This window comes from Microtus oregoni, unplaced genomic scaffold (assembly GCF_018167655.1).
Source record: "Microtus oregoni isolate MIOR12 unplaced genomic scaffold, Mior012 000031F_ref0000149, whole genome shotgun sequence".
NCBI classification, from domain to species: domain Eukaryota; kingdom Metazoa; phylum Chordata; class Mammalia; order Rodentia; family Cricetidae; genus Microtus; species Microtus oregoni.
The window spans coordinates 28,055,770-28,081,841 of record NW_024543090.1 but is presented as its reverse complement, the minus strand read 5'-3'; the positions used below and the strand labels follow the sequence as shown (position 1 = coordinate 28,081,841).

General features: G+C 35.9%; 1 protein-coding gene across 3 annotated transcripts in view; it reads left to right on the top strand.

Annotated features, from left to right (window-relative positions):
* Trpm7 (transient receptor potential cation channel subfamily M member 7) overlaps window positions 1–26,072 on the top strand; it is an 89,408-nt gene that overhangs the window by 42,070 nt on the left and 21,266 nt on the right. For 2 of the 3 annotated variants that reach the window (XM_041679287.1, XM_041679289.1), the window contains exons 12-27: window positions 1,170–1,304; window positions 2,984–3,037; window positions 4,223–4,363; window positions 5,379–5,513; window positions 6,183–6,463; window positions 7,778–8,006; window positions 8,765–8,920; window positions 9,002–9,145; window positions 10,966–11,094; window positions 13,333–13,611; window positions 14,657–14,831; window positions 16,814–16,940; window positions 18,912–19,096; window positions 20,722–20,854; window positions 22,175–22,887; window positions 25,139–25,206. In XM_041679287.1, coding sequence (XP_041535221.1) covers window positions 1,170–1,304; window positions 2,984–3,037; window positions 4,223–4,363; window positions 5,379–5,513; window positions 6,183–6,463; window positions 7,778–8,006; window positions 8,765–8,920; window positions 9,002–9,145; window positions 10,966–11,094; window positions 13,333–13,611; window positions 14,657–14,831; window positions 16,814–16,940; window positions 18,912–19,096; window positions 20,722–20,854; window positions 22,175–22,887; window positions 25,139–25,206 — 3,084 coding nt within the window. The remainder of the gene's footprint in view (window positions 1–1,169; window positions 1,305–2,983; window positions 3,038–4,222; window positions 4,364–5,378; window positions 5,514–6,182; window positions 6,464–7,777; window positions 8,007–8,764; window positions 8,921–9,001; window positions 9,146–10,965; window positions 11,095–13,332; window positions 13,612–14,656; window positions 14,832–16,813; window positions 16,941–18,911; window positions 19,097–20,721; window positions 20,855–22,174; window positions 22,888–25,138; window positions 25,207–26,072) is intronic. The other variant, XM_041679288.1, reaches the window with a different exon arrangement.

Below are 26,072 nucleotides of genomic sequence, written 5' to 3'. Positions count from 1 at the left end.
CATCTATGATAAATTATAAGCTGTTAATTTAGAAAAATTTACATTCTTGTGAATTTGACCTTATTTTTTTAGTATAACATCAAAATATTTTCATTGTCACAAAACTGAGTAGTGAAAAATTTTTTTTAAAAAAGCAGTTTCTGTCTTGAGATTTTATCATATATAGCAGGTATGTGTGATTACCAAGTAAAGAACATTAGAGGCCAGGCAATAGTGGCACACACCTTTAATCCCAGCTCTTAGCAGGTGAATCTCTGAGTTTGAGGCTGACCAGGTCTGCAGAATGAGTTCCAGGACAGCCAAGGCTATACAGAGAAACCTTGTCTCAAAAAACCAAAAGGGGGGGGGGGTGGTGGTGATCATTAAAAAAAATACATTAGAGACCATACCGTCCTTTAAGTAGGAAAACAGAAAATGAATTGGGACGTGATATAAGATACTAGAGGGAAACTGCCTAGTTGTATGGAAAATGTTTGGGGACGGAATCAAAATACATATAAGTTTTCCCCCCACCCGAGAAAGGGAATTCACTACACAGACCTTGTCCTTGAACACAGAGATCCACCTGCCTCTGCCTCCCAAGTGCTGGGATTAAAGACGTGCTCCACCATTGTCCAGCAAGAATCAAAATATATAAAATAGCAGTGTAAAACAGTGATTTCCAAATTAATTTTTGCTACAAAGTTCTTTTTAAATATGCAGTGATGAAGTATTAAAGTAGAGCTGGGATATAGTATAGCAGATAGAGTACTTGTCTAGTTTGTAGGACGCCCAGCCTAGCTTGCATCCCGCACTGTGTAAAATTGAGTGGGTAACACACTTGTCTAACTCCAGTGCTCTAACTGGAGACAGTAAGCAGTGCTTTACCCCTGAGCATTTCCTGGCTCTGTTTTTCTCAGTTTAATTGGTGATGGACTGTGTTGCTTCTTTCTCCCACCCCCACACAACATTTGCTGTCTTACAGATAGAGCATTTATGTAATGTTATTTAGGGAATCCTGTGAAATGTAGGTCTTTTTATCCATTCTCTAAAAATCTTAGGTTACTGTTCTGCATGTTTCTCAATTTGTTTTTACACTATTTGAGAAAATGTAGGTATAAATCATGAGAATTTGTATTTAAGGAGTCAATAGTTGAAACATATAAAATATATTTATTTTTATATTCTAGGTTGGATCCTTAGAACAAGCTATGCTTGATGCTCTTGTAATGGATAGGGTTTCATTTGTAAAACTTCTCATTGAAAATGGAGTGAGCATGCATAAATTCCTTACCATCCCCAGATTGGAAGAACTTTATAACACTGTAAGTCTGACAAAATTCTTTGTTCATTGTTTTATTGTCTTTAAAATGTCATTTTATCTAAAAAAATATATACTCCTATTGGTAGTTTTCAGTGTTTTAGTTGTTATGGGTGGAGAAAACAGTCACTCTTAGTATTGATTCTTATATGACAGTCTGAAGCCACTCTCCAGTTTTAGAAACCCTTCTCTATTGACTTAGCCATATGGGAAGAGTGTTGATATAATAATAACCCATCATTTCTTTTCTTTCTTACCTTTTAAAAGTATAGGATAGACTTCTTATTTAGAGGATGATGTGTTACTTTGGTTTTTTACTCTTGTTTATTGGAAAACATACACAATATTTTTCCTTTCTTATTTCTTAAATTTATGGTTGTTGACCTTTTGGTATCTTTCGTTTGGTGTATTTTCCCCATTTTTCTTGTAAAAACAATCTTATTTTATTTAATTTTGTTTTGTTTTATGAGACAGGGTTTCTCTGTGGCTTTGGAGCCTGTCCTGGAACTAGCTCTTGTAGACCAGACTGGCCTCAAACTTACAGAGATCCACCTGCCTATGCCTCCCAAGTGCTGGGATTAAAGGCGTTCGTCACCACCGCCTGGCGAACTTAATCTTTTTCAAATTCATATTTCATAATTCATAATTTCAGATAGGGCAAATACTTTGTGATTTTCTGTGGATCCAATGCAAATTTAATTGAACTTTGCTGTGAGGAATACTAAGCAAAGCCAAGTTTTATAACTTTTAGAAAATTCATCAGTTTCTACTACTTTTTTATTCTTTGGCCATCTCTAATTGACTTGACTGCATTTTAATTTTCTTATCTCTATCTCTTTAATCTCTTACCTTGATCAAATTCTTTAGTTTTTATAATATACTCTGCTATGTCTTTCTGTAGTTTAGAATTTTTTGATGACTCTTTAGTGTCTACACCGTATAGCTTGATTGTTTTCAGAAATAGACACTGGCGATTTTTAAGTTATGAGACAGGTTCTCACTATGTTGACATGGCCTACCTGCAACTCTCAGTTTAGACCAGGCTCAGTTTAGACCTAGAACTCATAAAAGTTGGAGTGCTTCTGCCTTAGAGTGCTGGGATTGAAGGCCTGTGTCACTATGCTAGATGGTAGCCGAAGTTTTACCCTACCTATCTTCTCACTTCATCTTTTTATTTGGTGGGTGTTGAGGGTATTACCTACCATTTTCCAAACACACAAACTATTTAGAAAAGCACTGATTTCTTGATATGTTCACCTGCTTTTTTCTATCTAGTCTTCCTTTATTGAAATTTTATTCTGTGTATAAAGCAGCTCACATATTCCACTGTTTCCAAGAAACCTACTAGACTAGTGAAGGATTATATCTTCCTCCATGGGTTATACATTTCTTTTGAATAGGGTTATAGTTTTATCCACTAATACTATCTAGTATAATTACACTGAACTTTATTTGTGTCCTGTCTCTTGTTAATTGATGAAAAAATTAATAGGGTTACTCATTGTTATATGAAGTTTCTCACTGAAATATAAACCAAATATAAAACAGTAAAAACAAAAATTGATTCCATTAGCAAGGAAATCTTTAGCATTTGTTCAAGAGGGTCTTTGTAAGTACTATAAGTAACAAAAAGGGAGATTGTTTAATTTAGACCAAAGCTAATAGTTTTTTTTTTCCCTAAAGAAACAAGGTCCAACTAATCCGATGTTGTTCCACCTCATTCGAGATGTCAAACAGGTAAGAAACTGTCTTTGTTATAGGAAAACTTGACCTTTCAGTCATTTGCACTTTATTTTTGCCCTCAAAATACCTAAGTGCATTTTTAAAATGTGCTAGATAAAATAAGAACCATCTTTGTCATAAAAGTAAAGAACTTAGAGCTGCAGAGATGGCTCAGCTGGAATAGCAATGGAGAGATCGCAAATTCTGTTCCCCAGCACCCACATGGTGCCTGACAACAGTCTGTAACCCCAGTTCCTGGGAACTAGGTAGACAAGGTTCACAGACATGCATGTGGGCAAAATACCCATATACATAAATTAAAAAGTTTATAGTAAAGAACTTACTATATCTATACCAAGAAAAAGAAAGCTTGTGATATTTGTCCCAATTTCCTAAGCTTTTGTCAGATGGAACACAATACATTTTTTAAAAAAAAGATTTCTTTATTTATTATATACACAGTATTCTGCCTGCATGTATCTCTGAAGGCCAGAAGAGGGCATCAGACCTCACTATGGGTGGTTGTGAGTCACCATGTGGTTGCTGGGAATTTAACTCGGGTCCTCTGGAAGAGTAGCCAGTGCTCCTAACTGCTGAGCCATCTCTCCAGCCATGGTTGTTTTTTTTTTTTTTTTTTTTTTGGTTGTGGTGTTGTTTTGTTTTTGTTTTTTGTTTTGTTTTGTTTTTTTTTTAGACAAAAAGGTTTCTCAGTGGCCCTGGCTATCCTGGAACTATTTCTTGAAGACCAAGCTAGCCTCGAACTCAGAGTTCTGCCTACTTTGGCTTCCCGAGTGCTGGGATTAAAGGTGTTCACCACCACACCTAGCAATAAAATAAACTTAATAAACACAAAATGTCAATTCTATGTTTTTTTTAATTTATGTAATAAATTGTGATATGTGCTATATTTAGCTCTCAGAGTTTATAGCCTCTGTGTATGGAATGTTGGGGGGGGCGTAAAACTGAGCTGTCTTTCTGGGTTAAATTGGACTGATTTAAGTCATACCTGAGACCTCAGAAATGTTAGAACCTCGTTATCTTTTATGAGAAAACAGAAATACTCATTATTTCTTCTGTAAAGGGCAACCCAATTTCTTATAACAAATAATAGTTCTCAATTTAGCAAATTATGCATATTCCCATGTCTGGCAAGTCAATATTGAATAATATTATCCTGTCCATTTATTATTTTGTTTCTAGGGTAATCTTCCTCCAGGATACAAGATCACTCTAATTGATATTGGACTTGTGATTGAATATCTCATGGGAGGAACCTACAGATGCACATACACAAGAAAACGTTTTCGATTAATATATAATAGTCTTGGAGGGAATAACCGGGTATGTATAGTTTTAGTGGTTAAATGTTAAGAATTAGTTATAGAAGCCAGTCGGTAGTAGCACACACCTTTAATCTCGACACTTATGAGGCAGAAGCAGGCAGATCTTGAAAAACAAACAAAACAACAACACAAAAGAATTAGTTATAAGAGCTGAGTTTGATGAGGCATACCTGTAATTCTAGCATTTGAGAGGCCGGTACAAGAGGATGGCTGTGAGTTTCAGGCCAGCCTGGTTTATATATAGTAAGTTACAGCTTAGCCAGTATGCTGGTGAAACCCTGTCTCAAAATAAAACAAACAAGAACAAAAACAACGACAACTAAAGATTTTAAGGGGATGAAAGTAGTTCCAAGGTAGAATGTTTGCCTAGTTTGTATAAGTCAGTCCCTAAATTAGGTGCCTCTCATCATATAAAGGACAGTGTTCGTTTCATTAGAATACTGACAGTGTCAGTTGACTTTGAATGTGAGTTTTCAGCTGATGTGGCAGTGCACACTTTTAATCCTAGCATTCATGCAGCAGAAGCAGGAAGACTTCTGTGAGTTAGTGTCAACCTGGTCTACAAAGAGTTCCAGGCCAGCCAGGGCTACTTAAACTGTCATAAAACAAAGCATGAGAATCAGACTAAAAGTAATTAAAATATTTTTTTAAGGTGGTTGGTAGCATGTACATATTTGTAGTATCAGTTCCTTGGGTGGCTGAGCTAGGCTTGCCAACGTTAGAGACAGTGCTATCACTGAAAGAAGAGACAACTATAACCAGAGGCTGAATGAGTGTGGTCATCATGATACACATGTAATCCTCATCCTTTGTGTCCAGAAGCAAGAGCCAAAAGTTCAAGGCCAGTATAGGCTACATAGATAGATTTTTTTCAAAAGAGAAAGGGAGAGAAAATGGTAGTTAGAATCCTAAACCAACTATTTTTATATGTAGACAAACATTTACAAATGTTTATAATTTATTCTGGAATTTTTTTATAATGTGTCAGCTTTTTAAAATACTCTCATTTTCAGAGGTCAGGTCGAAATACCTCTAGCAGCACTCCTCAGTTGCGAAAGAGTCATGAAACTTTTGGCAATAGAGCTGATAAAAAGGAAAAAATGAGACACAATCATTTTATTAAAACAGCCCAACCCTACAGACCAAAGGTATGTTGATTTATTCTTTAACAAAAATAGGTTTGGGCAGGCAGTGATGGCACAAGCCTTTTATAGTAGCACTTTGGAGGCAGAGACAGGTGGATCTCTGAGTTCAAGGCCACTTTGTCTATAGAGCAAGTTCCAGAATAGCCAGGGATACATAGAGAAGCCCTGTCTTAAGCCCTCTGCCTCCCCGAAAAGATTTGTTCAACATATTAAAGATGTAAATATTATCCTTCCTAAATTTTGCTTTTTGCTAATTTGTATTACTAGGTAAAAACTTTGATTTAGTAAGAATTATCTTTTGGTTTGGAACTTTTATACAGTTGACCTATTTTTTCCATGAATAAAATTATTATGAATTAGTAATTATATTGTTTGTCCAGTTTTAGCTACGATAATAACCAGATTTAAAAATTAAGTGATTTAGGCCAGTGTGGTCTACAGAATAAGTTCCATGACAGCCAAGGCTACACAAAGAAATTCTGTCTCACACACAAAAAAAAAAGGATGGTTGTGGTTGTCATATGGTCTTGTTATTACTGTCACTACTGGTTTAAGATCCTAGAGGTAAGATTTAAGCCTCTTTGCCTAGTAGATAGTCTGTGTTCTGCAGACTTAAATCCCAGCCCTCATATGGCCTTATTGTGAGTCTTACAGTGTTTATTTCCCTTGAAGATGGATGCAACTATGGAAGAAGGGAAGAAGAAAAGAACCAAAGATGAAATTGTAGATATTGATGATCCAGAAACCAAGCGCTTTCCTTATCCTCTTAATGAGTTATTAATCTGGGCTTGCCTTATGAAGAGGCAGGTCATGGCCCGCTTTCTATGGCAGCATGGTGAAGAATCAATGGCTAAAGCATTAGTTGCCTGTAAGATCTATCGTTCAATGGCGTATGAAGCAAAGCAGAGTGACCTGGTAGATGATACTTCAGAGGAACTGAAGCAGTATTCCAAGTGAGTGACATGAAAGTGTTTGCCTGCATGCTCTGCTGCTGTCTTTAACAGAGATGTGTGTAGGGTTGAGGAGGGTATTGAGTTTATTGGTATAACCAAGACAGATATTTTAGGTGCATTATGTAATTTTAAAAATTTGAAAGACGCTTGCTATTTGATATGTTAAACATTTCAGAAAGCAAGAAAGAAATGGGAGAGTTAAATAAGTATACCTAATATTAATTATGTTAAGAATTCTGTTTGGAATGGAAAATAAGGAATGTGGAGCTGGCAATTTGGCTCAGCAGTTAAGAGACCTGGCTACTCTTCCAGAGGACCTGGGTTCAATATCCAACACCCACATGGTGACTCACAACTTCCTGTAACTCCAGTTCCAGAGGCTCTGATGCCTTCTTCTGACTTTTGTGGACTCTGCACATTGCACACTTGTGATGTATGTACATATACTCAGGCACACACATACCCGTAAAAATTAACTTAAAAGAAATTAAATTAAAACAGTAAAGTTCTAGGATAATTTAAGAGTAGTTGGTTAAAAGTGTACTTTTTAGACTGGGTGTATAGATAAACTCAGTAGTATAGTTTCTTTAAAATAATTTTTTTTTAGTTTATGTGTTTGGGTATTTTACTTCCATGTTTGTCTTGTGTGCCTAATGCCCAAGGAGTCCTGAAGGGGGATGTCATATCCCATGGGACAGAGTTACAGACAAATGTGATTCTCCATTTGGGTGCTGGGAATTGTATATATACCCAGGTCCTCTGGAAGAGCTACGAGTGCTCTTAACTGCTGAGACATTTCTCCAGCTCTTAATTTTTAAATTATATTTTATTTATTCTTTTGGAGAGGGTAGTAGAATTTTTTTGTTGTTGTTTTTGTTGTTGTTTGAGACAAGGTTTCTCTGTGTAGTTTTGGAAACTGTCCCGGAACTCTGCTCTGTAGATCAGGCTGGCCTTGAACTCACTGAGATCTGCCGGCCCCTAAATCCCAAATGCTGGAATTAAGGCTCGTGCCACCAACGCTCAGCTGGTAGTAGAGTTTCTAACATGCTGTTTGTTTGTTTTTTTATTGAGACAGGGTTTCTCTTTAGCTTTGCACCCTGTTCTGGCACTAGCTCTTATAGACCAGGCTGACCTCGAACTCACAGAGAACTACTTGCCTCTGCCTCCTGAGTGCTGGGATTAAAGGTGTGCGCCACCACTACCCAGCCTCTAACATGTTTGATTCTCAGCAAAAACAAAACAACCTTACAGTTTCTTTACCTGAGTATACTTTAGTGTTTTTGTTGTTATTATTTATTTTGTTTTGTTCTGTAGTGATTTTGGCCAACTAGCAGTTGAATTACTGGAACAATCCTTCAGGCAAGATGAAACCATGGCTATGAAATTACTCACTTATGAACTGAAAAACTGGAGTAATTCAACCTGCCTTAAATTAGCAGTTTCATCAAGACTCAGACCTTTTGTAGCTCACACCTGTACACAGATGTTGTTATCTGATATGTGGATGGGACGGCTCAATATGAGAAAAAATTCCTGGTATAAGGTATTTTAAAAATAACTAGATTTTGATTTAAAGTATATAATGAGATACATACTATATACAAATTAGCCTACACATATAGTAAAATTATTTTCTAGTATAATAGACAATTAGAACTTGAGGAAATGAGTGATTATTAATTTGTAGAATTCCAGATCTATCATCTGCAAACTTCATGTATTATTGAGGTGTATTGAATGCATGTCTCCATGTGCCTAGAGTATAAAATAGATTAGTGCAGCATATCAATGTATACAGGACCTAAGGATAAGAATTTGGGTAAAATGGTTAGTCCTTTCAGTTTTGTCTTTACGAGAAGTACTACTTTAAACTTCCTTTTTATTTCCTCATACATCTTTTAATATAGTAAAAAATTAGAAGGCAGAATATTGTGTAAGAGTGATATGTAAAGTTTAAGAAATAAACTTTGTTTTATGACTAAATAATGAGTCTTCATGCTATAGGAGAGGTCTCAGGTAAAATAACAACAGCACCTTCATAATGTTTTAAGTTTTCTCTAAATAAAAATATTTTTTAGCAAATTATGATTTTATTTAAAGGACCGTTCTGTACTGATTATTCAACCTATGCTGACACTACCATAGTACTAAGATGATACAGTATGTAAAGAAAAATGAATTTTTAATTTTTCCTACAGTTTTGTGGTAAAATTGGCAGCACTCAAAAGATAATTCATGTGTAACTTACTGTTTTCTTCTCAAAGGTTTTAAAATGGAAACTTTTATGTCTCAAAATTCTAGGTCATATTAAGCATTTTAGTTCCACCTGCTATATTAATGCTAGAGTATAAAACCAAGGCTGAAATGTCCCATATCCCACAATCTCAAGATGCTCATCAGATGACTATGGAGGACAGTGAAAATAATTTTCACAACATAACAGAAGAGATACCTATGGTAAGGATGGAGGACCACAGAGCAGGTATATTTATGTTTGTTATGAGTAAATAGATACCAAATATATATTTTTAATTTTAGGAAGTATTTAAAGAAGTAAGGATTTTGGACAGCAGTGAAGGAAAGAATGAAATGGAGATGCATATTAAATCAAAAAAGCTTCCAATCACACGAAAGTTTTATGCCTTTTATCATGCACCAATTGTAAAGTTCTGGTTTAACACGGTATGTTTTTGAATTGTTATGTTCATGATTTGGTTTAATGGGTTTTTTTTGTTTTTTAGTTCTGAAAAGCATAGTTTTTTGTTGTTGTTGTTTTTGTGGGGTTTTTTTTTTGTTTCTGAGATAGGTTTTCTTTGTGTAGCTCTGACTGTCCTGGAACTTATTATTTAGACCAGGTCTGGCCTCGAACTCAGATATATCCGCCTGTCTCCCAAGTGCTGCAATTAAAGGCATGCACCACAAAAGATGCTTCTTAGAGAATTTTAAATCTGGAATCCATATTAATTTTCGTATAATTTAGGTAATTGAAAATGCATTCCTTATTAAAAGAGCATTACATTGGCATACTTCAACTAAGCTACTGATGTTTAGAATAATAAGCACTAACAAATTTTAGTTCTAATTTTATTAAATAATGTAATAAGCATATGCCTTTCTAAAAGGTAACAAATATAAGCCAGTTGTGGTGGCACATGCCTTTAATCCCAGCAGGTGGATCCCTGGGAATTCAAGGCCAGCCTGCTCTACATAGAGAATTTCAGTACAGTCTTCAAAAGGCAAACAGAAGGTAACAAATATAAATTTCTATTAATATTAAAGTTGTGAATATAGCCCAATAGTAGGGGTATATGCTTAACATGTGTGGGATCCTACATTCAACCCCCAGTACTTGGTAGAGATAGGGAAAATCTAAAGTAATGCTGACAGCTGGCAACATGACTGTAAAGGTAGGAGAGAACCAAATCTACAGTGTTGTCTTCTAATTTCCACATGTGCGCGCGCTCTCTCTCTCTCTCTCTCTCACACACACACACACACACACACACACACACACGCGCGCGCATCTAACACAATCATAATAAACAAAAATAGTGCTAAAAGGTCAACTGAAAATGATAAATTTGTGTTTTGTGGTTGTGCAGATAGCATTCAGAAATGTTTATAAATAAGTCTGCTACTTTAAAATGGAAGGAAGGAAGAGAGCAATCCAGACTTTATTTACAATGACCATTGCTATAGTCATGTGCTCCATTGTTCTGCATTGGCCCTTCTCTTAATCTGTGGGGAAAATTTAGTGACAAAAGCATAAGTTCATAAAAGTATGTATCTTTATGTTGAAATGTAGTTTTTACTCATTGTTGGTTCTCTAGAACATCTAGTGGGATGTCTTGTTGGGGGCATCTTCTAGGGAAGAACACATTTGTCTGAGAAGATAATTTTGGTTTATTTGAAACAGAGATTCATGTAGTCAAACTGATCTTGAACTGGATACATAAGCAAGGCTGGCGTTGAGTTCTTGATCCTCTTTCTTGCCTCTACCTCACAAGTGCTGCACTTAGAAATTTCTGATGCTTGTTTATGGTGACATGTGCCACCATACCTCCCCTCCCAGGAAAACAAAGTAATGGTGTTCACTTTCATCAGTACTAGACAGTTGCCAAAGTTGACAAATGATTTTGTGTTATGACGAATATTTTATAGTTAATTGCTTTTTCACTCATACTCATGCTTTATTACCCTGAGATTAATTTATTAGATTTCTTTTTATGAAGATTTCTTGTTCCTTCTAGATGCAGATAATGCAAACCTCTATTTTCTGATCCCCTAATTCTGTCCCACTGAATTAATGAGAATTGCTAACATTTGCATTCATTTTAGTGGCTGCTTAAAACAGCCAGCCCATGTTGCCACATGAATATTTGCCTTTATAGTTCCCTAGTCTACCATAACTCAAATTAGATTTTGTGTATACAGAAATATGTCCATAATGTTCTGTTTTGTGATTAATTTTATTCATATAACTTTTATTTCTTTTTTATTAGTTGGCATACTTAGGATTTCTGATGCTTTATACATTTGTAGTTCTTGTACAAATGGAACAGTTACCTTCAGTTCAAGAATGGATTGTTATCGCTTATATTTTTACCTATGCTATTGAGAAAGTCCGTGAGGTATGTCTAATTTTTCTTTCCAGTAACTGTATGTTATACATGCATGCAGGATTCTTTAATTTTGTTGTGCTTATGGGTATGTTCTTGTAATTTCAGTGATACGTGGAAGTCTAGAGCTTGTTTATTTTGCCATTCTGAAAACCATGATCTTTAAAAAAATGCTTAAGCAGAGCAGTGTTGGCACACACCTTTAATCCCAGCACTCTGAAGGCAGAGGCAGACGGATCTCTGAATTCAAGGCTAGTCTGGCCTACAGAGCAAGTTCCAGGACAGCCAGGGCTACACAGAGAAACCCTCTCTCAGGAAAGCAAAACGAAATGGTTATTAGGAACTTATGTTCACTTTTCTACAATTAACAGATATAATAATTTTTCTCAAAATCAAAACATAAATTTTATTTTTATCTTACTTCCTCAAGTTTCACATGATCGCTGACATTCTTCAGAAGTAATAAATGTGCATGGTGGTAGTCAGGTAAATTAAAGGTCGGTTTCCATTTAGCACTCAGGCTGTATACCTCCTGGAGTGCCCTGTGTTACTCCCAGTCACCAGTAGGATTTATTTGTGTCTCTTACTTTTCTACTTTAAAATTGGCAATTTTATAACATCATAATTTTGAGAAGGGAAAAAATTTTTTCTTTCCTTAAACAAAAACAAAAAAAATCTTAGGGGATGGGGAGTATACATCTATAATCCCAGCACTGGGAGGCAGGCTTAGTGGTTTAGGAGTTCAGGATCATCTTCTGCTATACAGTGAATCTGAGGACCTGTCTGGGCTGCTCGAAACCCTGTTTCAAAAATAAAATAAACATTTAGTTTATTTAGTTTAGTTTTTTTTTTTTTTTTTTGATTTTTCGAGACAGGGTTTCTCTGTGGTTTTGGAGCCTGTCCTGGAACTAGCTCTTGTAGACCAGGCTGGCCTCGAACTCACAGAGATCCGTCTGCCTCCCGAGTGCTGGGATTAAAGGCGTGCGCCACCACCGCCCGGCTTGTTTTTGTTTTTTGAGACTGGGCTTCTCTGTGTAACTTCGGAGCCTGTCCTGGAACTCTCTTTAGACCAGGCTTGACTCAAACTCACAGAGTTCTGCCATCCTTTGTCTCCCAAGTGCTGGGATTAAAGTCAGGTGCTGCCACCACCCAGGTATTTATTTCATTTTATGTTTATGAATGTTTTAACTGTGCTTGTGTGTGTATCTGTGTGTTTGGTGCCAACTGAAGCCAGCAAAGGGCATCAGATCTCCTAGATGAGTTATGAGCTGCCATGTAGGTGCTGACATTCAAACCTAGGTCCTCTGGAAGAGTAACCAGTGTTCTTCACACAGCCATCTCTCCAGCCTAAAAGACTCTTTTGTGTTGTGTTTTGTTTGCGTGTATGAATATGTACTACGTGCCTGCCTGAGTATTTTCTATTTAAACTAGTTGCTGTATACTTGGAAATAGTTTTGTATAAGTAATTAGGCATAGTATTTCCCTCCTTTTTGCTACTACAGAAGCTTATTAAAATACCTAATGATGGCAGTCCATGTGTTTTTGAAATTTATTGTCATCATGGCTGAAATTAATTTGTTTAATGGTAAGGAATTCATAGCATTTTTGCATGTATTTGTGAGAATGGCACTAATTGTATCTGCCTTTTGTGGGAAGGGAAATTGCTTGCGAGGAAAGCAAAAGCAGGCATTACTATTGGGAAACACTTTTATTTTGTAGCTTTGAATATATTACTCAAAAGGTAATGCTTTTAATTACTTGTAGTAGATTTTTAATAAGTTAGATATTTACAACTACTTCAATCATTGAATTATTTACCTTCTGCAAATAAGGCAGTTTTGGAATGTGTTGCCTGTATAGGCAAATACTGTTTTGATTTGAATAAAACATTTGAAAAGCATTTCTCATCCCAACTTCCTACTTACATCAACTTGCTGAGCAAGTAATTTATAAGAAGTTGTTTCTGTTTGTGTGGTTTTGGGTTTTGTGACAGGCTCTCACTATATAGTTCTGCCTGTCTCTGCCTTATATGTTCTGGGATTAAATGGTTTTGTCACCATGCCTGCCTCCAAAAGGAATCTTTCATCTATTAACCTTTTATTTTATTATTAAATACATCTTCAGATACAAGATCTCAGATACCTTGAAACCAAAATATAGCTAAAATTCTTCTGTGGTGTTATAGTTGGATTCTATATATGTTTTAATTGAAAGGATTTGAGTCACCTTTTTTTCTTGTTAAACCTTTAGGTCTTTATGTCTGAAGCTGGGAAAATCAGCCAGAAGATCAAAGTGTGGTTTAGTGACTACTTCAATGTCAGTGACACAATTGCCATAATTTCTTTCTTCATTGGATTTGGACTAAGATTTGGAGCAAAATGGAACTTTATGAATGCATATGATAATCATGTTTTTGTGGCTGGAAGATTAATTTACTGTCTTAATATAATATTTTGGTATGTGCGTTTGCTAGATTTTCTAGCTGTAAATCAACAGGCGGGACCTTATGTAATGATGATTGGAAAAATGGTAAGTTGAAATATCTGCTGAAATGCATGAATTGTTTCTTTAAAATTATAAAAATATTTTAATATAGCTTTACCTGGACCCACAAATATCTGTTAGTTAGGTTTGTTTGCCTCATACTCTTAATCTCCCATTCCTTAAGGATATTCATCAATGTGTGTGTTAATGTGGAGTGTGTTTGTGATGTATGTGGGTGTGTCTGAGGGTGTTTATATATATATGTGGTGGACAGAAGATGACATTGGTTGTTTTCTGTTACCCTTCATCTTATTCCCTGTGATAGGGTGTCTCGTTGACACTAACCTTTTCTTCTTCCCTTCTTTCTTCTCTTCTTTCTCTCCCTTACTTCACTCTCTTCTTTACATCCCTGTCCCTTCCTCCTTTTCTACTTTTTTGCTCCTGTCATTTTTCTTTAATTTTGAGATCATATTGAGCTATAAGAAATAATAATAATAATCCTGTTAGCTTTTGTCTTGCTTCCTCCAAAGGTTGTATCTCCATTCTTCCCCTTTAAACTTTATCTTGCATGTTCTTGATCTCTTTCTTATCTGTGCTGTACTCACAAGGGTCTTTACATTTCTTTATATTGAAGATTTGCTTTGTGGTATATGTCTCTAGTCCCAGGTTCTATGATGTGAGCAAAATACAGATGTATGAGGCAAAGTGGGGGAAAGTCTTCATTTCATTGTTAGTTGACAAGCCTTAAGAGTTGCATTTACTGAAATTAAGCCTCCAAATTTGCCCATGTAACTATAGTTTTTTATGTCTTTATTAGATAGGCTATATTTTGAACTACTGATAGTTTATTATAGAGTCAAAGATGCCTGTATTTGCTTAGCATCACTAATCATTTTTAAATACAATCTCCTTCATAAGGTTTATGTAGTGATAACATTTTTCTGAATGCTATTATCAGCAGTAAATGGAAGCTCAAATATTCTACTATCAATTACAACATTAGAAATACCTTTTAGGATGAAAATTTGTTACAGGACTTAAATTCTCTTATGTCTTAATAGTATCCCCTCTCCCCCTTTTTTTAAAACAGGTCGCCAATATGTTCTACATTGTAGTGATAATGGCTCTTGTATTACTTAGTTTTGGTGTTCCCAGAAAGGCAATACTTTATCCTCATGAAGAACCGTCTTGGTCTCTTGCTAAAGATATAGTTTTTCATCCATACTGGATGATTTTTGGTGAAGTGTATGCATATGAAATTGATGGTAAGAATTTAATGTTTTTTTGGTTATCTTGTAAAGTTAGACTTACATTCTAAATTATTGTATGCTTTCCAGTCAAACTTAAATGTCCTGCACAATGCATTAACCGCAGAAAAAACAAAATGTGTAATAAAAGTCTGTCCTAAATTCTTATCGCTTGGAAAGATACCTCTCAGGTAATGGATGAGGGTACCATTATTATCCTAGACAAAGCCAGGGAGGTCACTGACAGAAGTAATGGTCCTATGTGAAAACTGAAAAGCTTACATGATGACAACCTTTTAAGGCGATAACTGATTTTTTTCAAGTTTATATCAAAATTTTGAAAACCTGAATAAACTGGTAAATGAAGTAACTCTCTCTGTTCAACCCAATCTTAGTTAAAAAGCATTACGTCTGTTGCCCATTTCTGTGAGGTAAATTTTTAGTTTGACTGATTGGCAGCAACTTTCAGGGGTGTACTGCCCTCTGCATCTGAGCTGTAGAGTACACTGTATGTGTTCTCTCTCTCCCTCTTCCTTGCCTCACACTTGGATAGTGATGTTTTATATACCTGTCAATTTTATTTAATGGCTTCTCATTCAGTGTCATTTTTCAGGGTTTTGTTGCCTGCTATTTTTCTAATGGTGTCTTCTTATATGAATCTTATAAAACATAGACATCCTGGGCAAAGTGTCATACACCTTTAATCCCAACACTTGGGGTGCAGAGACAGGAGGATGTCTGTGATTTTAAGGCAAGCCTCGTCTACATAGTAATAATCAGAACTTCAGTAATATATACATTTTAAAATAGTGGCTAACTACTAGCTGTAAGTATACTATAATTATATAGAATTGTTTCTCATTCATAATGGTTTTCATCCCTCCTACCCAAATAAATCTTGTGCTATTCCTTGTAATTGTGGTGGATGTTAAAACTATGCCCCACCTTGCTTGACCTAGCTTCAAAAGTATTTCATGTATGGATAATAGAAACAAGGAATTCAAATCTAGTCATTTAAAAATATATATTTATAAACCATGCAGTGGTGGCACACGCCTTTAATGCCAGCACGTGAGAGGTAGGGGCAGGTGGAACTCTGAGTTCGAGGCCAGCCTGTTTAACAGAGTGAGTTCCAGGACAGCCCTAGAGAAACCCTGCCTCGGAAAACAAAACAAAATTTAAAAATACATATATTTATTTTTGATTATATGTATATTTGTTTGCCTGTGTGTGGGTATATGCACCTAATTGCAGGTGCCTGTGAAAGCCAGAAGCATGGAATCTATCTGAAGCTGCAGTTACAGGTGGTTCTGACTCACCCAACGTAGGTGTTGTACTGAACTCAGATCCTCACTTTTAATCATTTAGCTATCTCTCCAGACCCCAAATCTAGTAATTTTTATATTTAAAATGCATTTTAGTACTCTTTGGAGACATAATGAAATCTATAACTTAGTTTACTGTGAATCTGTCTTATTCTTTTTAAGTTCAGATATTTTTCTTATATAAATGCTATACACTGTATCTAGGGGTTTTATCTATGTTTACCCTCAGTCTAAATCTGTCTTCAGATAGATGAACATGCACTAACCCTTGCTTATGTATAGTTCAGTAGTATGGCAGAACCGAAGCCCCACAGCCCTCAGTGTTGGAGTCCTTGTAAAGCAGGCTCCAGTGCGGCCTGTCAAAGGTCCTTGTCTTTTAACTCTTTTTTTTTTTTTTTTTTTTTTTTTTTTTTTTTTTTTGGTTTTTCGAGACAGGGTTTCTTTGTGGCTTTGGAGCCTGTCCTGGAACTATCTCTTGTAGACCAGGCTGGCCTCCAACTCACAGAGATCCGCCTGCCTCTGCCTCCCGAGTGCTGGGATTAAAGGCGTGCGCCACCATCGCCCGGCTGTCTTTTAACTCTTAAGCAGATTTGCAGATGCTCAAATTTTTCTGTTGAGACAAAAACCTGGAACACCGAACTATTATGTTTAAAATTCTTTTCTCTCTTCCCAAAGTGTGTGCAAATGATTCCACTGTCAAGGAAATCTGTGGTCCTGGCACATGGCTGACTCCATTTCTTCAGGCAGTCTACCTCTTTGTACAGTATATCATTATGGTTAATCTTCTTATCGCATTTTTCAAGTAAGAATTTTATTTATTTATTTATTTGATACAGAGTTCTCATTTTGAATGAGATACTGAGTTTTAAAATCTAAGTTTTATTGATACTTAAAGTATTAAAATATTTTGGATAAATAAGACTTGATTTTTCAAATTAGAGGAAATTAGAGGTTTTATTATTTTCAACATAAAATCCGTGTGTGTATTTGTGTTTTATATCTGTACTCCTTCACATGCATATGTGCATAAGGATGTGTATGATATGGAGGGTGGAGGTAGATATTGGTGTGTTTGTTGATCATTCTCTAGTTTAAATTTAATTTTTATTTTCTGTGTTTAGGTATGTTTTTGCTTGCATGTATGTCTATACGACATTCAAGCAGTTAACAAACTGTTGTGAGCTTCCATGTGGACCTTGGGAACCAAACTCTGTGAAAAAATAGCCAGTATAGTTAATGGCTTAGTTGTCTCTCTAGCCCCTCCCCATTTTTTAAAAGATTTATTTATTATGTATACAGTTCTGCCTGTATGTTTTCATATATTCCACAAGAAGGTACCAGATCTCATTATAGATGGTTGTGAGCCATCATGTGGTTGCTGGGAATTGAATTCAAGACCCCGCCCTGTAAGAACATCCAGTGCTCTTAACCTCTGAACCATCTCTCCAGTCCCAATCTCTACCTTACTTTTAAAGAAAGGGTCAAAAGACTGGTGAGATGAGCTGATAAAGGTGCTTATTAACAAGTCCCCAGGACCTACATGGTGAGGAGACCTGTGCACATGACACACATAGGAAAAAAATGTTTTAAAATTTTTGATCTTTATCTCAGATTTTTCTTGGGTTGCTAGAGAATTGCAGAAAAACACAGAACTTAACAGTAATTATACTTGATATTTAGGTTATATTCATATAACATTTTTTTTTTTATTTTCAAGACAGGGTTTCTCCGTAGCTTTTTGGTTCCTGTCCTGGAACTAGCTCTTGTAGACCAGGCTGGCCTCGAACTCACAGAGATCCGCCTGCCTCTGCCTCCCCAGTGCTGGGATTAAAGGCATGCGCCACCACCGCCCGGCTTCATATAACATTTTTGAGAATATAGAAATTGTGGTTCTCAAAATAATCTTACTCTGTGTGTGTGTGTAAATGTGCACGTATTTCTTGAGACAGTTCTGGTTGTCCTAGAACTATCTTTGTAGACCAGGTTGCCCTGCGTGTAGATCCACCTCCCTCTGCATCACCATGCTTGGCAGTTTTATGTTTAAGCAGTTTTTAATGACTATGTCATTCTCCATGATCTAGACCATATTTCATGCCAGTATATTAAACTGCTCCATCAGATTATCATTTTTTTGCTGCTAAACGTTTTTCTTTTAAAAAAAAAATATTTATTATTCAATACAATATTCTGTCTGTGTATATGACTGCAGGCCAGAAGAGGGCATCATTACAGATGGTTATGAGCCACCATGTGGTTGCCGGGAATTGAACTCAGGACCTTTGGAAGAGCAGGCAATGCTCTTACCCTCTGAGCCATCTCTCCAGCCCGCTAAACGTTTTCTTGAATTTTTTTTTCCTTTCTAAATGTTCAGAACTGTTGAGGATATGTACTTCTAGGGCTGTTTGACTTTAAATCAAAATAAGGCTGTGTCCCTAGCTATGTAAACCAGGCTGGCCTCAAACTCACAGTTATCTGTCTGCTTCTCTCTCCCAAGTGCTAAGGTTAAAGACTGTTTTATCCATTACATATAGTTTTGTAAAAGCCTCAAGCCATTCCCTTCCTGCCCATTTTTCTAAGGTTATTATTAAGGTCCTCAACAATATCAACCTTTATGTTATTTATAGTTTTTTGTTTTTTTTTTTTTTTTGGTTTTTCTAGACAGGGTTTCTCATTTTTTGAATGAAAGTATACTAAAGTTTGTAGTACAGAATTAAGGTGAAATATTTAGTATTAATATTTCAGAATATAACTGCTTTATTTTTGTTCATTCTAGTAATGTATATTTACAAGTGAAGGCAATTTCCAATATTGTATGGAAGTATCAGCGTTATCATTTTATTATGGCTTATCATGAGAAACCAGTTCTGCCTCCTCCACTTATCATTCTCAGCCATATAGTTTCCCTGTTTTGCTGTGTATGTAAAAGAAGAAAGAAAGATAAGACTTCTGATGGACCAAGTAAGTAAAATAAATTAAGGAAAATGTGTTTTTTTTTTTTGCTTCTCAGTATTATACTTGAATGCTAAATATTGATTTTAGAGATAAGCTATTAGATTAGTTATTGTGAAAATTCTAAATTTGTCTCAAAGCAATTTTAGGTACAGTTTGAGTATCTGCAAATAAGAACTATGATAATTTGAATATTAAAGACCAGTCTTTTTAAGAATTAGAGTGAGCACATAAAGTGATAGCTATGAAATCAAACTGGCCAGAAGACAACTAAAATTAAAAGTTACTAAATTATTACAAGTGCTTTCAAACATCAAATGTTTCATAAAGTACAAATAACTAGACACAGCAGGAAAACACCTGAGTCTGGGTAAAGAGTGTGATGACATGGGTTGGAGATATTTTGGTTGATTAGGGCGCCTACTTTCCTCATCTGCTACTTTCTCTTTATTAGGCCAAATAGTATAATTTTTTTCTTCTTTGAGATAGGGTGTATTTTGGAAGCTGTTTTGGAACTTTGGACGAGGCTAGCCTTGAATTCACAGAGATCTGCCTGTCCCTGCCTCCTGAGTGCTGAGATTAAAGGCGTGTGCCACGACCACCCAGCCCAAATAGTATCTTTGATTATTCTTATTTCAAGTTATAATATGTCACACATAAATGTTATATCAGATACAAAGAACAAAAAGTTTTTTTCAGCTGGGTTTTGATGGCACATACCTTTAATCCAGGCACTAGGGAGGCAGAAACAAACAGATCTCTGTGAGTTCGAGACTATCCTGATCTTCGGAGAAAGTTCCAATAGCCAGGGCTGTTACACAGAGAAACCCTATCTTGAGAGAAAAACAAACAAATTTTAAAATATGTTAACTTTAGCAACACCTTAACTTTCTACCAATCAAAAGCTTAAGTATATTCAGATAAATTCACATCATAGCTAAGATGTCTTTTCTATTTCAAAAATGCCTTGATTTATGACTTTTTCTGTTTTGTTACTATGAAAACTTCATAAAACTGCTTCCATGTTTTAACATGGAATTTGGGTAATCTAAATCTCTGTTTCTGGGCCATTGTAAATCATATTTGGCCTTAGAACAAACTGTTGATCATTTAAACAATAGCAAAACAATATGATCATAAAAGTCAATATGATATTTAACTTCTTTTGGGGAATGGCCCCTCAGTTCTTGTTAAAAATGATAACCTATGTCATTTTACCTGTTCTTGAAACCTGTTCTTCCAAATTAGTACATCTTCATACAACCTTCAACAAGTCATTATATTTAAATTTTCTGTGGTTTTCTTTCTCATAAAATTCTTAAATTTCTCCTACAAGACACATGATCAGAGAACTAAGCAAGAAATAGGAACGACATAGTATTAAAGAAGAAAGTAAAAAGAGAAAATATCTAAAACTTGGGCATGGTTTGCGTGCCTTTAATCTCAGCATTTGAGAAGCAGAGGCAAGGGGATGTGTGTGAGTTCCAGGACTACATAGAGAGACCCAGTCTGTTAAATAAATAGTTGTCTATCAAATAAACAAAAACAATAAGTAGAAGGAGAAAGACACGAACTGAAATCTGGTGGGTAGTGTTCATTGTGTTCTAATTTTTTTCTGGTCTTCTTCTTCTTAGAACTTTTCTTAACAGAAGAAGATCAAAAGAAACTCCATGACTTTGAAGAGCAGTGTGTTGAAATGTATTTTGATGAAAAGGATGATAAATTCCATTCTGGGAGTGAAGAGAGAATCCGTGTCACTTTTGACAGGTAGATAATCTCTTTAATTATTACTGACTGTATGTTAAAATGAATCCTGTTAGCTGATATATGTTCTCTGTTCAGTTTAGTTTATCAGGTAAAAAACTTTATATTACAAGCATTGAGAAATCAGGTTAGTTCTTTACATTTACTACATGTAACCCAGTAGATCTCTTGTTACAAGCTTTTATTTTATGTGTATGAGTGTTTTATATACGTGTGTGTGTGTGTGTGTGTGTGTGTGTGTGTGTTCACGTGTGCATTTGTGTTCATGTGGAGGTCAGAGGAAGGCATTGATCTCCTGGAACTGGGGTTCCAGATAGTTATGAACCACTGAGAGGGTGAAGGGATTCAAATCCCAACTCCTCTGGAAGACCAGCAAGTGCTCTTAACCACTGAGCCACCTGTCTAGCCCCTTACTTTGCTCTTTAGTGATGCTAGGGGTCAAGCTTATGCCCACACTTACTAGGAAATGCTTATACCTCTTAGTCTGGTCCTCAGTGCTCTTGTTTTTTGACTGTAGTTACAAGGAGAGAAGAGTTGGTATTTTTAACTTTTCAAGAAGATAAAAGTAATGTTTTCATAACTATCTTAAGGCTTTTGTTTCTTTACAATGTTTTTGTTTCATATTAGAAGCATGTGGTATTTGTGTATGACACTGATGGTAATCCTTTGTATATGTAGTTTTATATACATTTTGAAGGAGTGAACTCAGATAGCCTATGGAACAAAATTTGTTTGTAAAACTTTGTGTTTTGGGGGCTGGAGAGATGGCTCAGAGGTTAAGAGCATTGCCTGCTCTACCAAAGGTCCTGAGTTCAATTCCCAGCAACCACATGGTGGCTCACAACCATCTGTAATGGGGTCTAGTGCCCTCTTCTGGCCAGCAGGCATACACACAGACAGAATATTGTGTGTGTGTGTGTGTGTGTGTGTGTGTGTGTGTGTGTGTGTATTATGTTTTAAGCCAGGAATGGTGGTGCGCACTTTTAATCCCAACCCTAGGGAGGCAGAGGTAGGCAGATCTCTGTGAGTTTGAAGCCAGCCTGGTCTACAGAGTGAGTTCCAAGACAGTCAGGGCTACAAAGAGAAACCCTGTCTCAAGGAAAAAAAAAAAAAATATATATATATATATATATATATATATATTGCCCCTGTGTATGCATGACATGTGGAGGGCATGTTTGCTGTGGCTTTAGTGAAGACATTAGAGGACAACGTTTTCTCCTGACCAGATTACAGAGCTCAAACTTCGGTCTTTAATGAGCCATCGCCCTGTCCCATCTACATTATTTTTAACATCTGAAATGCCCTTTTGTCCCCCTGCAGAGTGGAGCAGATGTGCATTCAGATTAAAGAAGTTGGAGATCGTGTCAACTACATAAAAAGATCATTACAGTCTTTAGATTCTCAAATTGGCCATCTGCAAGATCTCTCAGCCCTGACAGTAGATACATTAAAAACACTTACAGCCCAGAAAGCTTCAGAAGCTAGCAAAGTTCACAATGAGATCACTCGGGAATTGAGTATTTCCAAACACTTGACCCAGAATCTTATTGATGACGTTCCTGTAAGGCCTATGTGGAAGAAGCATAGCATTGTAAATACACTGAGTTCCTCTCTTCCTCAAGGTGATCGTGAAAGTAATAATCCTTTTCTTTGTAACATTTTTATGAAAGATGAAAAAGACCCCCAGTATAACATATTTGGTCAAGATTTGCCTGTGATACCCCAGAAAAAAGAATTCAACATTCCAGAGGCTGGTTCCTCCTGTGGTGCCTTATTCCCAAGTGCTGTTTCTCCCCCAGAATTAAGACAGAGGCGACATGGGGTAGAAATCTTAAAAATATTTAATAAAAATCAGAAATTAGGCAGTTCACCTAATAGTTCACCACATATGTCATCCCCACCAACCAAATTTTCTGTGAGTACTCCATCTCAGCCAAGTTGCAAAAGTCACTTGGAATCTGCAACCAAAGATCCAGAACCTGTTTTCTATAAAGCTGCAGAAGGAGATAACATAGAATTTGGAGCATTCGTGGGTAAGTTTGGCAAACTATTGCTGCATATTAGTGTTGCTTTTGATGTCAGAGACACTACCTTAGAAAAGTAATTAGCTAATTAATAAAAATGTACTATAAGACAGGTTGCCATTAATTATATACTTATTTGGGAACTGTCATTTGAATTTAATGCATATTCAGTTGGATTTGTCAATTGTTAGGGTGTGAGTGATTTGTGAGTGGTAGATTCTAGGGTAAAAGTAGAACGGTATAAGGGAGGTTATGACACCAATATGAATAGGACCAATGTGTAATTTCATATACAACCAAGACAGTGTTGAACGTGACTGTATACTACAAGTAATTACGTTAGGATTAGAGGGACAGCACATACATTCATTACTTAACAGTGATACGGTAGGCATTATAATCATATTAAAAACTTTAATAAAACCAGAAAAATAAATGGTTCACCTAAAAGCAACTTTTGTTACCCAACCAATCAAATACATGTCTGTATTTGTGGTCTACTCAATCACATATGTAAAGATGAGAATATTTCTAAATAGATGATTTTTCTTTATGTGTATGAGTTTTTACCTGCAAATGTCTGTGTACCATGGGTGTACCTGTTGTCCACAGTGGTCAGAAGAGGATATCAATTCCCTTGAAAGTGGAGTTGTAAGCCACTATGTGGGTGTTGGGAACTGAACCTGGATCTCTTCAAGACTAACAAGTGCGCGGGAGACCGGGGTTCAATTCCCCAACGGGGAGCCAAAAAAAAAAAAAAAAGACTAACAAGTGTTCTTAATTGCTGAGCCATCTCTCTAGCCCCCTTTCTCACTTTTATTGGATATCTTGTGCATTAAAGAACCAGCACAAAGGAACTACCTTTTAAATTCTTTCCACCTTTTTTTCCCACACACTTCCCTGAGCATTGGCTAGTAGTGGGTTTAAGGGTTAGCACTCACTTGTTCTCATTTGTTCTCAGCTCCTTCAACAATTATGGGCTGCCGCCCACTCCTAAAAGAAGCTTCTCTGACCATGGTTGAGAGCCTCCCAGGTCTATGGGTGGGTGCACACAGATATTTAGAACAATTAGCAAAGTAACAGACGTGAGTTTATAATGTCAGGCATGGATCTGTTGTGGAACAAGCCTGAGATCCATTAGAAAGTAGTTCGTACTACAGCATTCATTCCACTATTGCACCAGAAAAGATTGTTGCAAAAGAAAAGTCTTTTACATAATAGTGATAGCATAAGTAAAGTAATGGGGAAAAAATACTCTTTTGACAGTAATCATGTTAATAACATTTGTGAAAATTACTTGATCAGGAAAGGGATGGAGGGCTAGACTGTAGTAAAATAAAGTGTGAATGTGAGGAGTTGGACAATTACCTGAAAGCTTAAATGTGTTAAGTGGTAATATAGACCTAGCATATTTGAATATTAACAGCATGCCATATAGAGGAGAATAAACAGCTGAAGAGAGAAAATGTCATAGGGCTAGCTGAACTCTGTAATATGGGAGAATATAGTGTTCTAATTGTCTTCTGATAGAGTATTAAAATATTTAAAGAAGTTTTTTTTGTAATACTTTGCTCTCTTAGAGTGATAATCATACTATTACAAGGTCTACCTGAGGCCTTTTGCCTTTCTTATCTGACTTTGTCCATTAACTTTCTGTTCTAGACTTTAACTGTTTTTCTAGCTTTTCCCAACCTACAAATTTACCTAGTCATGGACACTGTTATTATTATTTAGAGAATCTGTTAATAAGACCATGTAGAATATCCATATTAAGGCCAACCTGGCATGTTATCTAGGTATTAGATTACTGGTATTTATTATTAGTTTATGTGGTTAATTAAATAACATTTCCTGCATTAAATCTATCCCAATCTTACCAAGTCTAAGTTTCCCTTAAATTTGTTTGAATATCTTGTTGCTCCTTCCTCTACCCCCCTTGTGCAGATGTTTGCCATACAGATGTTTGCCACTAAGCCTGGCTCAGTCTATTTTGCATTTCATTAGTAAGAGTAAAATGTCTCCTTCTAATTCTAAGGTTGACTTAGATTGTTTGTGGGGTTCTCAATAGGAGATTGTTTGCTGTTGGACATCTTCCTGGTAGGTATTTTCAGTATGACATATAAAAAGAGCTAAAGGAAAGTTTACAGAGCCTGAAAACTACTTAAAAGATTAATATAAATCATTTGTTTCTAAGATTTTACTTCATCTAATAGGGAAGAAAAAGTTTCATTGTAACCTTTTTTCCTTTTCCCCTGTTAAGGACACAGAGATAGTATGGATTTACAGAGGTTTAAAGAAACATCAAACAGAATAAAAGAACTGTTATCCGTAAGTGACACTTTTAAATGTCAGCACAATTAAATGTATTTTCACTTTTTTGATCATTTCTTCTAAATAGAACTAAACTTTTTAGTAAAAAGTAGGTTAGCAGAGATTGTCATTAGTATAATTATCATACACTTGAAACTATCAGATACCTGCAACTGTTATCATTATATGATTACCCCAGATACCTGAAACTGTTAGGCTTCAAAGAGAAACATGAAAAGTTCAAATTAGCTTGCATTTTTGTTAACTAAAATGTTTAACAGTTTTTTAAAAGGGGCGTTTCCCTGTTCATTTTCTATGGAGTTATTACTGAGCTTAACTTTTCTTCAAGGACCCAAAGTTTATTAGAACACGATCGTTCCTTTCAAAGAACTCGAAATCTAGAAGTTAAAAGACTATATATGATGTACATAGATAGAGTATTAAATAAATTCCAATGACATCTAATGAATGAATGGAACAAATGGCAAAAAACAAAAAGATGTATTTCTTTTGCTTTCATAAATTGCCCATAGCTACTCATCACCTCAAGAACAACACCATGAGTTATTTGAAGTGTTTGAACTGTTCTGTCCCTTAAAGAACTTACATTTTAGAAATGGTCAAATAACAAATACAGGAAACAGGATTTGTTCCTAAAGATACAGAGATATAATAACTAACATGCCCTCTGAGTCATCACTCATGTGATCCAGAGTTAACTGTGTCATTGCTGTCAGGCATATGTAAAAGGCAGGCTCAGGTGCATTGTACTAAAATTTGATGCACATAGTAAGTATCTAGTGGGTAGGTGCTGTCAACTCATAATTTAATTGGTGAATATATGCATATTGAGAGTGATGATTCTATATTTATCTTCTGTTTGC